The sequence below is a fragment of the Microplitis demolitor genome, chromosome 1, assembly GCF_026212275.2.
Source record: "Microplitis demolitor isolate Queensland-Clemson2020A chromosome 1, iyMicDemo2.1a, whole genome shotgun sequence".
NCBI classification, from domain to species: domain Eukaryota; kingdom Metazoa; phylum Arthropoda; class Insecta; order Hymenoptera; family Braconidae; genus Microplitis; species Microplitis demolitor.
The window spans coordinates 14156911-14174995 of NC_068545.1; the positions used below are offsets into that span (position 1 = coordinate 14156911).

Here is an 18085-nt window from a genome sequence, read left to right on the forward strand (position 1 = left end):
GACATGAGACAATTCGCGGCTTCTAGTTTAATTAAATCTAAACACCGATCTAAACGTTACTATGACGCTCACCTGAACCCCAGTACCTTGAATGTTGGAGATCAGGTTTATGCTATAAAAGAACCACGAAAAGGTAAATTTGATTCACACTATAAAGGCCCTTATGTTATAGTTGAACTATTAGATAATAATACAGCTATAATAGAGGATGAAAGGGGTAAACGATCACTTAAGCATGTGGATAAGTTAAAAATATGTAACACTAGAAATTCAACTAACTCTAACACTGATACCCAATCTGACTAACGCAATTACTACTTCCTATTTGTTCTATTAATCATCACGTTTTAGTTAAATAAATCACTACAGGTAAACATTATGGAGCTTGCAAAGATTATTCTCTGGTTAACATCTGCAATCCAACTGGCACGCGGATTCATCGCTTATGATTGCGGGACTCCGTCGATAAATGTCACTTCGCTATCCTTGCTAGATATTAAGGATTGCAATATACCTACTGGGAAGCCTACAATAAAAGACACCCGAGTCCAGTTACTGCAATCCACTAGTTTTTCAAACATTAAAATCATTCAATGCAAACTTACTATTCAACGCACTATTTATCATTGCGGGAAGCTTGATCATCTATTTGGAGAAGTAAACAATAACATGGAATTTGTTCATGAATTGAGCCACGAAACTTGTAAGACCATCAATGAAACCGGACTTTTTATGAATCGCGATGCAACACATGCAGGGATACAAAAGAACGCAACGAGCAGATTCCCAATTACCCTAGCAGGCTCATTTACGGCCGGTGGTTGGTGTAATAGGGGAACATACTCCGACGCTTACGGTAACTGGGAAGATGTTACTGTAACCGGGTATGCTACCTTCACTTTACAAGACTACTATACTCCAATTAATTTGGATCAAAACAAAGTAATATTAAGATCTGGAGTTCGCTGCAAATATCAACGCGGTAAGTGCATGGATATCGAAGGAGGAAATACCTTCTGGGATTTATTGCCTCCAGATCAATGTAATTCACGGAAGTTCTCCATACTCTATGAAGGATCTGCAAATAAGATACAAGATCGTACAAACCGGAAGTTTGGAGAGGAAGTATATTCAGTCACTACTGGAGGTGTAACATTCGCACTAACAGCTAAAGGTCATATTTCCAACTGTGCAACTAAATTAATCAAGACAGAACACCCAAGACTCTTTATACTCGACTCTGACAATAGTGAATTCTTCCACGACGCCAATCGCATAGACACCAAATCAATGGATCTCTTCACATACGTAAATACGAAGTTTGTCTACCTCGAACGACATGTGCAGAGTCAAGTTATGATGCTTTACCATGACATGATCAGACAAGAATGTGAACTCGAAAAGAAGGTCCTACAAAATGCACTCATCCTAGCCACTCTGGCACCTGACGAATTCGCATTCCAGTTTATGAAGAAGCCTGGATACATAGCGCACGTGTCAGGCGAAGTAATAAGATTCGCTAAATGTATAGCTGTTGATGTAAGACGACGGGACACGAAAGAATGCTATCAAGAATTGCCGGTACTCCGAGGCAATGATACATACTATATGTTGCCACGAACGCACATATTAGTCAAAACTGGAACGCAAATAGACTGTAATCCTTTATTAGCGCCAATGTATCGACTAGAAGACTCATGGTATGAGTGGAATCCGAAACTGTCATCAGTCCCCAATCCGGAACAGCTCACTGCTTCAACAAATCATTCTTGGAAGTATATTCCCGCCCAAGGATTGGCAACAGGCGGTATCTATTCAGACAACGACATTGTAAAGCTCAAGGACTACATGATGTTCCCATTGGAACGAACTGCGGTACTAAACACTATTGCCAGAGGTGCGACGGGTCAATACGTGGCTGACAACAATATCAAGGTTAATAATCTACTGGATGAAGAAGCCATTAGGCTGTCTCTCGCGAAAGCCTGGGGAAAGGTGTATAATTTCTTCAACACCATAGGCACATTCAGCGTAACACTCTTTGGAGTCTACCTTACGTTCAAAGCGATAAAGTTCGCAATGGACACTTCAATCCACGGCTATGCGCTGCATACTGTCTACGGATGGAGCGTGTGGTTAATAGGAGCATTATGGGACTCTGTAACCAACCTTCTTCTACATCTACCAAAGACTGGAAAAGGTTATATACCTGAGGACGAAGAGTCATCACAAACGAAGGAAGGAAGTCAAGATGCAAACCATGCTCGACCTATCTATCCGTACTTGCCATACGCACCGCCAGATCATACTAGGGAAGTTATCTATGCTGCCCCTAGAACTCGAACAGTGAACACTCAGTCTAACATTACTGGAGTAGCTGACTCTAATGAACTCCAGATTCCAAATGAAAATCCACGACAACCTCCAAACTAATCCGATGCATGCCGCATGCCCATCTTCTTTAATTTAATTTTAAGATTAGTGTAAGCTCTCTCAACGTCAAGAATACAGTAAGAATTTTAAAAACCTACTTTTAGCAAACGACATGGCGGCATTACAATGGATTCTCATTAATGTCATCGTCATTGTGTCCAACGTAAGGGGAAGTGCAGTCCACCTAAGACCCATGGAACCCAGCGCAGGACTCTATTATGAGCATTTGAAGGATGTTTATCTTGCTCCAGAAGAATGGAAACTAACTACTATAATGAACTTGGACTTTCTGGAACAAAGAATTCCCTCTATAACAGACATGGAAATTCTTGGACTTTATCAACATTGCCTGACATCAATTGCAGAATCGGAATGCCGATACTACATAAGGCTCGAAGACTACAAGCGCATGTCTCGAAAATTATTCAAGCAGATGGAAGTAATAAGACAATTGGTTGATCCAGACCAAGCACAAAACCGTTTTTCGCCAAAAGACCCAAGCGTGAAATCCCTCCTCCAAGACTTTCTCCAAAAATTCGATGAAATCGTTTCCGCCTCTCAATCAGATGATGCGTTGATGACTGAAAATAAAGGGCAAATCATTTATTCTGACATATACGAGGACCTGATACGGCTAGAATTTCGACACAAGACTTACTACAAATTTTCGGAGCCTATAAAGAATATGACTGGTCCATTGACTGAACAAAATATATCACACTCAAGGTATATTGAACACCTAAGTGCTTGGAGCGTATATACTCAAGCTTATTTCGAGGAATATCTTAATCTCATGAAAAATGTCATCGAAGCAATAAACCTCGTTCTGGTTGGAAAATTCCCACCACAGCTTCTTAGCCCAAAAAGAATCTTTGAAGCTATGGAAACGTTTCTCAATAAGAATCCGCAGTACCGGATCCCAATAGAAACAGAAGATCTGTATAATGAGGAAGCCTCCAAATTAATGAAGTTCGAGCAGAAGTTTTACAAGAATAACCTAATTCTGACACTTCGCCTACCTTTAGTGCAGTTACTTAAATACAATTTGTACAAACTTCATCCTTATCCGGTTCGTCAAATTTTTGGAAATAATTCTAAAGGATCCGCCTATATACAACCCCGATCCGATTATCTGATGATGTCCTCAAATCATGAATGGTACACGTTAGTTCAAGAAGACGAACTTAAGCAATGTGGAGAATTAAGGAATCTCTACATATGCAAACCCAACTTTGTAATATATGAAACAGCTATCCATCCTTCATGTGAAGCTGATTTGTTCGCAAATTCAAGACTCGATTCGTTCAGCAGGTGTGACATCAGATTGAGTAAAACTCATTATCTGTTCTGGAAATCCTTAAAAGAAATTAAGGGATGGATATACTCCATGCCTCATCTAAGCTTGCTTCAAGTCTCACGTCATGGAAGTTCCACTGAATACATAAAAATATCCAGTATGGGAACTCTCACCCTTAGCCCTGGTTATTCTGCAAGAATCGGTTATACTACCCTGTATGGGTCAGAAGACTCAACGGCCCTACTACAACCTCAACCGAAGATCGGGCTTAATATTACACAATTATTTCCTGAAATTCACAAATATCGACCTCTCAGCTCGGTCAATTACAACGACGACAGTCCAACGCCCGTATCACTCATCGATTCCTATGGATTTCTTTCCTACGACTACACCTTAAAACAAATAGAACAAGAATTACAACTTATCGAACCAATCCAAACGCATGAAGATTTACAACTTTATCTCTTGCATGGAATATTAATTACTACCTTAGTCTTAACGGTGTATTTAATCTTTCTAACACGAAAACTAACTTACAAACTATTTCTTTGTTATACTAGGAACAATTCTCCTGTTGTAAGCACTAAATCGACTTATCGAAGAAGCATCATAGTCGACGACGGGGTCGACCAAAATCTTGCAGCAATAATCGAAGCTTTACCTTCGACGTCTCCGACACATAATAATGAATTATGTGTAAAGGTCTTATCGAAAACAGACTCGACACTGACCAAGAGCGAGACGCTCGTATAAACGAACGTCAAATACAATCTGAATATCAAAGAGGTTTCGAAGATTTCCATCGACTAACTGCTCACCTCATCCTTCGAAATTTCTGGAGAACAGCACAAGTTAAGCGAGCATTCAGACAACATCTAAGATCCAGAAACGATTTAATACACCAGGACTTTTTCAACGACGAGGCCCACGACTTCGATCCAGCAACAGATTTCAAACTTTATGACAAATATTTGCAACCATTCAAAATAAGAAAACCTTCTTCATTAAGTCGCGAAGACCTCGAAAACGCCTGCCTATTCAGCGAATACAAGGCTCTCAGAAATAGTTATCTGCGAGTTTATTGGTCAGAAAATTTACTACACCGTTGTACACGTGTTAGTTATCAAAGAAGTTCAGCTTACAACCAGTTCGACGAATTACGAGACACGTTCTTCTTCTTTCTTTGAGGAGTAAATAAAACAAATACTGCTGTAAAGTGATATGGATATAGTTATTGATATCCAAGGATTCTGGAATAACAAGGAAGAATTTATCCCAAAGGAAGTTGCCCTAGTTGCTACTACCGAAGACATTTTAGGCCACTGGATAATAGAACAGCCTTTTCCATATCATAAACTGACACCACGAAATCAGCAAAGAAACGACTGGGTAACGGAAAAACATCACGGTATTCATTGGGAAGACGGTGATACCCAACTCCAAGAAGTAATAAATATCCTTAAAAATTACGCTAAGAACGCAAGGAAAGTCTACACTAAAGGATCAATTAAAGCTACTTATCTACAAAAGATCCTGAATCGTGACATTGTAAACTTAGAGATTAAAAATTATAATTGTCCTAAGTTTGACGTAATTCGCACCTCGTCAACTACCTGCACGACTCACGGACTCAGGAAAAATTACTACTGTGCTTTAACTAACGCCATCTGCATAAGACAGTGGGTACGAGATCATCAGTTAAAATTTTTTACTTTATAAAACAAGCAATATGTCTCTCGAAACAACAGACGAATACTCTTCTAGAAGTCGTCCCCTTGGTATAGACACCTTGTTCATCTATCTCGTCTCCTTAATTGTAATACGAGAACATTGGCATCGACGTATGTGTCTAAGAGCCTTAAGACGTTTACGTCGCAGCGACCTATATAAGAATCATCCGAATCCATGGACTCTAGAAGCCGATCCCTGCACCCCTTGTGGATCCCTACTCATAAAAACTACTGATAATATCGAGCCTAGTTGTAAAGAAATACAAGCTGCAGGGATCATAGCCCAGGATAAGGATATCAGAACTCAAGTCATGAGGAATTACTGGATTAGTCATCGTTATTTAAAAACACAACGCAAGTATAAGAAAATTCGAGCCCAGTACGTGCATCCCCTTTCCAATCTCGACCTACCACGGCTGTTTGGAGAAATACCATGGGCAACCGACAACATAGACCTACCTGATAACTATCCGATAAATTGCGCTTACAGATTGATAAATTTATTGATGGTGGGACACTTCTACCAGCGAGAAAGCACTCAGATTTATTTAGATGCGATAATTGATAATTACAAGCAACCTTTTGAATCCTTAACCACCGACTTACAGGAAACATTTTCTCTTCCTCAACTGTTGAATGATCTCATATCTTGGAGTAATGAAAGAGAAAATCGTTTAAGTCCTACGTCCATCAATCTGCAATATTCATCACCATCAACCTCTTCAATTCGTAAAGACCAGAGACTCCGTTACCATCCATACTTGATACCTCAAAATCAAGTAGAACTACTAGAGAATCTTGACGATATAGAACTAAGTTCTCCAAATTCAACTACGAACGGGAATCACAGCAACAAGAGAAGGAAAATTCAACGTTGGCATCGACCAGTCAAAAGGCAGACCCATATACACCGAGTAACAAGAAGGTATTCTCGAATCAGAACAATTCATAAGAAAAGGTGTATCAATAACAACCACCCGACTGTAAGTTAACTGGAAAAGTAAGATACCAGCGTATATAATCACATAATATCATATATCCAAGAACTAACAAAATAAAATGATTACTAACACAATGAATACACATGTACTAAACCATGTAAACACTCTTATCAACAGGATCATAATTTTTCCTCTGGATACGAGTGGGTACAAATAAAAAAAAAAAAAAAAAAAAAACCCAAAAACACAAAAGGAAAAAAAAAATTTATATATATAACTCTTCGACTTCTTAATTTACTAACATATACTAAGGAAACACATACATTAACCCATACACTTATAACCTAATATACACCTATTTGACTCAGCTAACCATAGTTTAAGTCAAAACATTAACCCTTTGGCGAGAAGACGGAAACTCTGATACAAAATATATATATATATATATATATATATATATATATATATATATATATATGTATATATATATATATATATATATACACATATTTCTATGCGTTTTCCTTCTTTACGTTAATACGACTCTAACAATGCTCGTTACAAATTAACACTAACCCATATGCATGCTAATATATGCAACTATTCCTATTCATGATGATGATTAACTAATTCTTAAAAATCATGGGTACGAATAGACGCATTAACAAATATTTAATCTACACATAATTTGAAAACGGTATACAAAAAAGACAAAAAAAAATTCCCCAAAATTTGAAACAAAACAAAAATATATATATATATATATATATATATATATATATATATATATATATATATATATATCTATATAAACTATAATAATCAAATCAGTAGATAGTACCACCTACAATAGCCACGATTAAGTTAAAAGAATATTTGTTTGTTTGTTTGTTAATATTAAAATCTAACCGAATAATGTAAGGTACTAAGATAGCTCGTATTACATGATATATATATTTATATATATAACCTCTTAATAGGAAAAATGATCATAATATATCTACTCTGTTAACGAAACACCATAGGAATATTATAAGGAAAACAGTAACTGAGTATAATAATAAGTTAAAATACCTAAATTTAAAAATGCATGGGCACTCAGACAATGTAAATAATTCAGCTAAATTAAGTATAAAGCTACAATAACTATGTAAACATATAAATTAAAAAATATATATATATATATATATATATATATATATAAATATATATATATATATAAAAAGAATAAATAAACAAAAAAAAATCGGTCTGTCGGTTGACCCTGCGGGCCAGCCCCAAAACTTCCCGCTGTTTTCGACCTCAAAGAGCTCGAAAACATTAGTGTAGATATATTTCCGAGCTCTTCAAGCTCGAAAATGCTATCACATGCAATTGTTTTTTTATGATCTTTTCAAGCTCTAACAAGTTACCTGTTATGCTGAAGTTTAAAAATTTAAGAATCGAAAATCATGAATGAAGCGATTTTTAAAATTTAGTTCCTGATTATGTTCAGTAAAATAAGTGGATTGAGGCAGAAATCAATGTCGGGGATCAAAATAAAGATTTAAATAAATTTTGACTCATGTAAGAAACAATAAAATATAAAATATCCGATAAAAATATTAAAAACTACGTTTTATCGATTTTTTTGTTGATAATATGATTTAAACTAAAAACCAAGTTCGATGACATTATATGATCAAAAGAAACCATAAAAAAGATGAGTTGGTATGATATCAGGCACATTTTGTTACGTTATATTATGATTTATCCGGAAAAAATAACATAAAATGTTATTTTTTTAACATTTCAAAGCCGATATCTTTTGAACTAATCAATCGGTTTTGATAGTTGACGTGGCAATCGGTGCGTTTTATTGAATTCTAGAGCTGATTAAAATTTGAAATCGATCGCGTCAGTCGTTTCTAAAATATTTAGAAAAAACCGCTTTTCACCATTTCTTTCTCCCGCGATAACTCTCGAACGAATTATCCGATTTTGATGTTTGAGGTGGCAATCGACGCGTTTTATTGAGTACTAGAGCTGATTAGATTTTAAAGTCGATCGTAAAAGTCGTTTTTGAGAAATCAATAAAAAACTAAAAAAAAAATTTTTTTTTTTTTTTTCGTAATTCGCAAATATTTTCGAGTCTATTAGATCAAATAATCTGAAATTCTCAGAAAAGTTGAAGGCCAACAAGCTCTTTCGATTGCCACCTTAACCATCCAAATCGATTCATTAGTTCAAAAGTTACAAAGAGTTTACATACATACATACATACATACACACACACACACACACACACACACACACACACACACACACACACACATACACACACACACACACACACACACACATACATACATACATACACACACTCGGACATCATTCTGAAAATAGTCAGAATAGCTTCCTAGGACCTCAAAACGTCGACATCTGATGAAAACTCGATTTTCGAAAATCGGGGTGAAAACAATAACTTCCCGAAGTTTTTGAAAATCGTCGATTTTCATAGCGGGAAGTTAAAAATATTACAAAAAGAATACTCCAAAAAGAAAAAAAATATTCTAATAAATTAACAATAACAATAATTATATTAATAACAATATACATAATTCTTAAGCCTTACGATAAAGCAGTTAAATTATATTATAATTATTTTTACAAATTGTATGTTAGAATAAGGGATAGTATTAGGCTTAACTTGCATTGATTGTTAATTAGATTTACTTTAAGTAATTTAAAATAAATATCCAAAATATCTGTACGAATATATGTATATATACGTCAATTATTAAAGATTTTTACTATATTTGGAGCTTCCCGGCACCAATTACAAAATAAGTTAAGGAGTATAATGACGTATATTTATAGATATATCTATGAATAAGAATAGTACTAAAAGAAAAAGGGAGAAAAATTTTTGATAAAATTTAATAAAAAAAAAACAAAAAAAAAAAAATAAACTTAATCATTAGATTGTAACGAAAATTTCGTTTTCATATATATATATATATATATATATAATCTTAGCAATAAGTTAAAATAACCATGAGAAGTGAACATGGGTTGAGGGATAAACACGACCTCAGTCGTTCCCCCGTACCCCTCTTCACTCCGGAAAACCCCATGGGCAGTCAACGAACCTACCAGATGCACCGACACACGACTCAGTCCCAGACATCAACAACAACGAGGAAAGATTCATTGGGGCCACTTGAAGCAAGCGTGCTTGCCTCAACGTCCCATCCTTTTTCCAAAGGGAAACATCTATAGGAGAAATAAGGAAGGAAACCCTAGAACGAAACAAGTGCTGTGATGGCTTTATTCTTATATTTTGTTGCTCTCACAAATTCGTTGCTCTTACCAGCCGGTAAAAGCAAATGAATTCATTCAATGATAAATCCCAACCTTTACCTTCTCGCACGACTCGAGATGGCATTAAGGATACGATTTTTTTGAGACAAATCTTAATGCTAAAACTAAAAGATAAATGTCTTTCTTTACAAGGATATAATGTATAAGAACAAAGAATATCAACCAACGATGACCAGCAGCATAAAACAGCAGAACAGAGAGCGCAAAGACATTAAGATCTAAACAAACTTACTAACTACATGAAGAAGAGGAAAAGGAAGTCTAGGAAAATCTTATGACTACAAGTAATTACGCAGATATTTAAAGAAAAATTTTCTTTCTTTTATTAATATAAAACAAAAGTCAGTTTACAGTGACGTACATAAAATTTATTATATATATATATATATATATATATATATATATATATATATATATATATATATATATATATTAATTATTGCTGCGCTCGACGACCATTGCCGCAGTACACACAGCGAGCCACCCGTGAAGAACATTTGTCCCACAGCTCCTCGATTATTATCCTTATGCGAGGAGGTGATCCTTCCGCCAGGTCCCATAGGTGCATGGGACACATCGCCACGACCAACTGTAACAAAATCATGGAAAAATTACATATACATATATATACCTACATACACATATGTTTATGTGTGTGACTGTGTATGCATATACGTATAAAGAAAAGGAAGCTTACCGCCAACAGGGACTCAAAAATGAAATTTCCCATCAAGGGCCAAGGCAAGGTTCCTACCAACCAGCTTGCCTCCAAGGACGTCATCGGCGCCAGTAAACCCACCAGTGGATCCGTGAAGGGTAATGGGTAGGTGTGACCCTCCACGAACGTCAATCTGAATGGCACGTTTACTGCCATGGTGTCGCCACAGATAACCCGGACCCTGGAATGCTCCAGGAACTTAATTTCTTTCTGTGGATGAATCTTCGGTTCAGGGACACCTCGGCTTCCACCGGATGCTGACTCGGACCGCTTCCGTTTTTTCGAATGTTCCTGAAAACAAATAGTACACGAATGTAACACATGCAAGAGAGAATAATCATAATAATAACTATATACAAGTACATACCTGTAGCGCCTGAGGTGTCGACTGAACCCCTTCCGGGGCTGGACAGCGCACCCAACGATTGTACACCGACTTGCGACGAGCCGGCCGAGTCAACAATCTCCATATCTCAACGTCCCCCGACGACGTTGAAGGGACCGGCTCAACCACTTGGTCCCCTGAACCCGATAAATCGATCGGCAGTTGCTGTAGTTGCATCAATCGCTGGTTCTGCACCAGCAACTCCTGTAAGAGAACAACATGAACATATAATTAAACAAATAAGGAAGGGAAAGAAAAAGAATTTGTAATTATATTTATACGTAATGCACTCACCTCCACTATGGATTGAACCTCTGGATTTACATCAGAGGGTCCAGAGCCGCAAATCCACTGGTCCTCCCTGAATAAATTTTCTGATGGGACCCCTAACGGATCCATCTCGACGGACAATGAATTTACAAAGCCGTCCTCAAATGGAACAGCCAGCTGATCAGATGACACGTCCTCCTGGACGATGATTTCTTCCGTCGACTCAAGTTCTTCAGTCTTGATTACAAAAGACATTTTCACTTCACTATAACTTTAACTTGTCACGACAAGGAGAAAACCAGAGAATGATGATCACGAGAAAATCACAGGTATTTAAATCCACGAAGGATACAAAGATCCACAAGGGTAGGATTCGAGAAGAACCAATCGAGTTTCAAAATTCTTCCCACTACCCCAAACATTTAAGAAAACAAAACGCCTAAGACAACGCCCACAAGGACAACGCTAAGAAATTTAGAATTAACTAAAATATGTCACCATCACCCTTAGATGCACTGTCCCTTAAAAGGAGAGAGAAGAAGCCAACACATGTGCCAAGCCATCAAGCAACTACCACTTGAAGTCCAAGGATTTTTCCGATCATCGAGCATAATTGTAACAAATAATTCAATTTTAAAAATTAATTGATTGGTGATTCAGGTTGACCTATCCTCATTCATTTACATTTAAGCAAAGAAATTTCCTTGCATAAATTAATGTCATCGAGGGCGATGACGACTCTGGGGGTAGAGATGTAACAATCGGTACACCTGAGTCACCACTCAACTGAACCTTAAATTCAGTTATTTTTCTCTTATTTTTTTTTTATTTTATAAGAATTAACCTGGAGAATTCGGAGCACACTCACCAAAGATACAATAATACAGGAGTATCCGCACTTGTGTATATGTGCATGAGTTTGTACATATGTGAGTGTTATATGTATGCGTACGTTGACCATATGTGGATATCTATGACGTATTTTGGGCTTGCTCTGAATTCCCACAGAAAGGTATGCGAGTATGAGCGGTCAAGTTACAAGAGAGAGAGACGTAGATAAGAACAAGCAACTAGAAAATAGTACGTCTTTCTTTCTCTATGCACAGCTGCACCACTACGGCCGATCCCTTATAAAGAATCCACCGACTTAATGTCTTCCAGATGTCCCACGAAAAGATTTCTCTGAATCTTCCGCGGCCGCGAGTCCCTTGTCATCATAAAAGTCACCGAAAAGGGCTCAATAAATTTGTCAAAACATTTCCCTGTTCTAGTTCAACTCAAATTTTTACGACCTTTCTATTTTAACCATCTGTTACCAATGGGCCTCACGTCTCCCGCGGATCCTTACTATTTCTTTTCCAATGTAGAAATCTATCTCTAATTTTATTTTATTTTTAATTTTTAATTGCATTTCTCAGAAGTGTCCAAAATATCGGTAATAAATGTCACTATATATTTTGGAGAAACATCGTTTTTACAGAATCTCACGGTCTCCCGCGGATTCTTACTTTTCCCTTTTCCACCATAGGAAGCTCTTCTATTTTAAATTTTAATTACATTTCTCGGAATCACCTAAAATATTGATAATAAATGTCATCATAGACACGCAGTCTCTAAAAATTTATATGGTCCCCCACAGAACCTCTCCGTTCCTTCACCTATCACTAGAGATTTTTCATCTCAATTTTGTATTATTTTTAAAATTATATTTTCCTAGAGTATGTAATATATCGATCATAAATGTCATCATATATTAATTACATTATTTTTAAGCAGTACACCACGGACTTATTTTTCTATTTACATCCTGTTTACTACAAAATTCCAAGAACTCCCGTAATAAAATGTCATTCTCAGCTGTCTAAAAGAAATCAAACCCTTCTATATTATTGTCTTCTTCGTCTTTAACCTATGCAAGAGGCATCTTCGGCCCCACTTTTCTTTCAAACTTTTTCATATAAAAACCCCGGAAAAATAATCAAAGTCAGTCATTACCGCCGCAACTAAAACCCTTGTCGGATCTATCCGCGAGTAAGAATCCAAAATTCGTTCTCGTGACGCTCCACGCCTAGGCAATCGGGGGTCCTAGATCGATAATCGGATTCATCCACGAGTAAGACTCACTGAGTCGATTTCAAAATTCGTTCTCGTGACGCTCCACGCTTAGGCAATCGGGGGTCCTAGATCGATAATCGCAACTCGATTCTTTTATTTATAATATAAATTACGCGACTTGAATTTTATTTTTAAAACCTTTCCTCGTGAGGTCCTACGCCTAGGCATCTGGACTCCTAGGTTGGATACCTAGAGTAAAATCATTTGAGTTCGCGATAAAATTAACTAAACTCTTTCACGTGACGTCCACCGCTTAAGCAATCGGAGTCCTTGTTCAAGAATAGTTAATACTTCTTATAAAAATCATTTAAAGAATATATATATATATATCATCGTAAATTCACTAGAAAGCAAAGCCAGCCTATCGGTTCAGCGTGCATAGCATTCTCGTGAAAAGATTTAATCTGTAAATCTCAATAAAAACCATAAAAACATTGTAACCTCCTGTGTACACAAGATTCAAATTGGTGAATCTGAAGTGAGTGTGTGTGCAGGTATATCAACCCATTGGGGTAAGTTCATTATTATAATATTTTGTAAAATTAAAATCTGTCAATATACTACACATGTTTTTTTTGTATACATTTGTCTTTTCATTTACTGTCCTTTTCTCTGGCATTCGAGTGCTGGTAATTTAAGTCATAGTAACTTTAAAGTAAGACAGAGAAAGAACACGGTCTTCTCGAGGGCCCATATTCATCGACCCAATATCCCTCTCGCTTAGAAAATCCCTGACCTACCCTAACGCCACGCAGGTCATTGAACGGGACCGTCTATAGTACATCCGCTCGGTACAATTAGACAAATAAGTTGTAGAGTAACATGAAATTATAACATTCTTATATCAGCCACGTGATTCTAATTCCTTGGTTGGATGACAGAATAAAAATAATTTCATACATTAATCTATTAATTAATAATCGGTGCTTAAATCCCTATATTCTCACACTAACCACGTGAGGTTCAATCGAACTCCTTGACTGAGTTATAGAAAAAGGAAAATCTGCATTCTGATATTAAATAATAGATTTCAAATTACCCTTTCGCCCGTTGCCTTCACTCACTTCGATCGTGACACCGACAAGAGATATTTTTAAATCGGTATTCAACTGAACTGGCGCTCAACCGCCACGTCCGAGTTTCACAATTGATGACGACCCAAACTGGATAGCGAAATCCATCCTAAGTACCACAAAGTGGCTTAAGTCATCCAGGATGCTAAAATATTGTTCACCCGCTACTAAGTCTATTTGGATAATAAATGGTGCGCCACGTCTTGCAGGAAGTATAATTTGCTAGGAGCACTCCTCGTTTGTGAGTTTCATCAATTTCGAGCTCCCCGGAGGCATATTTATTGATGTTCTCATATACCTTAGCATTTATATAAGACCTTTCATACCATTCAATTTTACCCCAAAAATCCATATGGATACGGGTATTCTTGCTGTGATAGTAGGTGCACGTGAACCTGTACCTGAGATAAAAATTTTCCGATCAGCAAGCTTATATCTCACCGCTGCTGATAATGGTTGGAGTTTTAAAATATTAGGGAGAAAGGATTCTCGAGAAGAGCTCGGGTGGCATGTTGAACTGTCCAGAGGAACTTCTTCAGTGTCTGAGCTTCTGGCTCGGACCCAGAATCCAATTCCGCCTCCCATGTAGCTTCTTCACGCTCATTCTCATATACTGGTAAAATCTCTTGGAAATAAGTTTCCTCTGGGGCAGTAAGCTTAAATTGATTTTCAAATAAGAAAACAACCTGGTGAGCTACGTCTGCATCTAACTCGCACTGGCAATGACATATCAAGTCCATAACTTTGTCTTCCGATATCAGGTGTATATTTACATTCATGCACAAGAATAGTGGTAAATCTTGGGTAAATTCCCCCACCTGATTTCTTGCTTGAGTAAATTCATTACCCTCTTTATCCAACTCCAAAGGAAGTGGCGAAATCCAATGACCTTCAGCCGGCCTTTCCCCGGGTGGTAGAGTTCTCTCTGCTTCAGTCTCCCCGCTTAATTTAAAATCGATTAAACTATACTTATTTTCTAAATTATTCTTATCATCTTCATTAACTAAACCTACATCAATTGGGTAAGAATCATTCGTTAATTTATTTAACCTAAAATTACTTGCACTCACTCCAAGCTTTTCTGATTTAAACATTGTATTCGTCCCGCCGGTAAGCGAGCATGCGCCGGAGGCTGTCTTGCTATCCCCACTCACGCTTGAATTCATGATGGCCGACCGACCCCTCACTTCTGTTATTGAATGAGTAGTTGATCGTTGCTCAGAGGCCCGCGCACCGTCCCCACTTAACTTGTGGTACGCTATGTCTCGAGCTAAATGAACAGCTGGCAGTTGAGCTACTAACCCAGAGAGTACTATTTCCCCACTCGTATCAGTGTACGTGGCGTCGGACCGATGGGCCGTATCTACTGCCGCTGAGACTCTGGCTCGATCTTTTATTTCTCTCCCTCTCATACGTTTCTTCTGCTTGTTTGTTTTCATTTTATCCTCATCTTTGGTTCTGGATTTATTATTTATACTGCAATTATTATTAGTTTGATGCTTAGTAGCCTTTGTTTTTGTGTTTATTTTTATCCCCGCGTTAACAATTTCCGATTTAACCTGTTCTTTAGGGGAATCTGAGAGAACAGGTACTACTTGTTTTTTTCCCGCGTACTTTCTTGTGTGTCAATAGACTCTACTAGGCTATTGTCTCGTAGTTGATTTGTTACCTGGAAAGAAGTGGCAACCCCCGTCTTCCTTAAACTGCAGTTTAACCTTGTATGACCAAACGCGTGGCAAATATTACACACATCTTGTCTTGGGTTTTCGCAGACATCGAATGTGTGTCCCGGTATCCCACATTTAAAACAGGGGCGGTTACCTCTGGGTATATATATGGGGGTTTGATTATACCCAAAGTTTGTTGCTAGAGCCGGTTGATCTCCGTTATTTGCGTTCGATAAATTCCGCGTCCCCGATCCTTGAATCTGAGCTGGAACAAAATTTGAGGATCTCTGATATCCCCTTGTTTGTGCTCCATATTTAGAATTGTATCCCCCTCGCCCAGGCTGAGATGAGAAATTGTTTAGTGCATTACACGTAGTGAATTCCATTTCAATCATCGTCAGGTTCTGCAGTGTGTAATAAGCCGAAACGAGATTTTTCTCTGAACCGGACCGTTTTATCACTGGATGCTGTTTTTTGTCCCTCTTGAATGCATCTCGATGCCTCGTGTACCACGTCCAAGAGATCCTCGTACGTGTACACTGGCCTGCTAAATACGAGCATGCGTAAGTCATCTGTGAGATGGTTCCTAATGTTCTCCACTTGCTCGGCTTATGAGGGTGGTGCTTGCATTGACTGGTATTTTTGCTGTACTCCAATCACAAATTCCGGCACGTGATCTCCTTCTTTCATCCTCATTTTGCTGATATTCATGAGGATCTGGTGGTCAGTGGCTGGACTACCAAATGCTTTTTTAAATTCATTTTTAAATTGACCGTACGTAGTCCAGCGTGCGTAATAAGCATCGTACCATCGTGATGCTCCGTTTTGTAGTACATAACTCACCACCTTAAGTAGTTCTTGTTCTGACTAATTTTCCCGGTTGGCGCATGCTTCCGCTCTATGTAGAAGTCATTCACTGTAATACCTTCTTAGGGAAAACGTAATGTCCATAATTTTAAGCTCTGCTGTATATCCTTTCATCTTATTTCGTCAAACAAATTTCTTGGGTATCCCCCAAAGCTTTCCTGTGCTACTGGACGAAATGCTGACATTTTCGCTGGTGCCCTGAGTGTGTTGGCATAACGAATATCTACCTGAGCATAATCACTTGGTCTAAATCGATTGTTATTTTGGTAGGCCTCGTACTGGTTTTCATACAAAGGTGTTGGGGGCCTTCTTGAATGTGTTTGTCCCCGTGATTGGTTTGGTGCTGGCAGTCCTTCATAGTTATATGCCTGAGCTAGTGTATAACTCTGTAAGGTATTGTGGTAATATGGTACAGCCGGCTCTAGTGGTTGTTACTGAGACTGGTTTTGAGGTATCGGTTGGTGAGTGTATTGCAGTCCTTGTGGATCCAACGTTAGTCGTTGATGGTTATTACTAACTGGATGAGCTGCAGCTACCTCCCCCCTCGCCAGACCGTGACCTACCTGGTTCCCGGTTGAACCAACTAGCTGCAGATTTGGAGAATGCAGGTCTACAGGTGTAATTGAGGTATTTGCTGGTGACCTATGTTCAAATGCGTGGATTCTTTCGATTAGTGTCCGTTGCGATGACATCATTTCATTTAACATTTGAGACAATTGGTTGATAGTATCAATATTATTATTGTTAATCTCTCTTTGTGATGCGTTCGTTCTTCGCACTTGTTGTGTACTGTTCTCAACTCGGTTGAATATAGATAGCATGTCAGGTGGAATCCCCTGCCCTGACATGGCTTCCAACGAGGGGTTTCTATTACTTTCTGCTATCGGTGATAATGATACTATTGGAGTAGTTGTAGATGTACTAGGTGTAGTCATCGTAATCCTCGTTGTTGTTATCGAGGGAGTGCTGATTGTTGGTATTATTGATGTAGTTATTATATTTGGTATCGTTGCTGGAGGACTAACTCCATCACTGAATTGGTTTCCGGTTGCTAAGTCTCCTGTAACCAAGACGAACAACTCTTGTCCTGCCATTCAGCTCTGGCTTGTTGTCACAAGCTGGCTATTAGACCCGACTTATGGCAACAGCAGTTCCCCAGAGGTACTGTTTGGGCGAGAATACCCACGTCCCATGGGCATCCTCGGTCGAGCCCCATTCTGTTG

General features: G+C 38.0%; 1 protein-coding gene across 1 annotated transcript; it reads right to left on the minus strand.

Annotated features, from left to right (window-relative positions):
- Positions 1-10203: 10203 nt before the first annotated feature.
- On the minus strand, positions 10204-16762 carry LOC106693377 (uncharacterized). The gene is made up of 4 exons (XM_053740647.1): positions 11165-16762; positions 10853-11074; positions 10465-10776; positions 10204-10356 (listed from the first exon to the last, which is right to left on the minus strand). The coding sequence occupies exons 1-4, from the start codon at positions 11393-11395 to the stop codon at positions 10204-10206; spliced, it is 918 nt and encodes a 305-aa protein (XP_053596622.1). The 5' UTR covers positions 11396-16762.
- Between the last annotated feature and the right edge of the window lie 1323 nt (positions 16763-18085).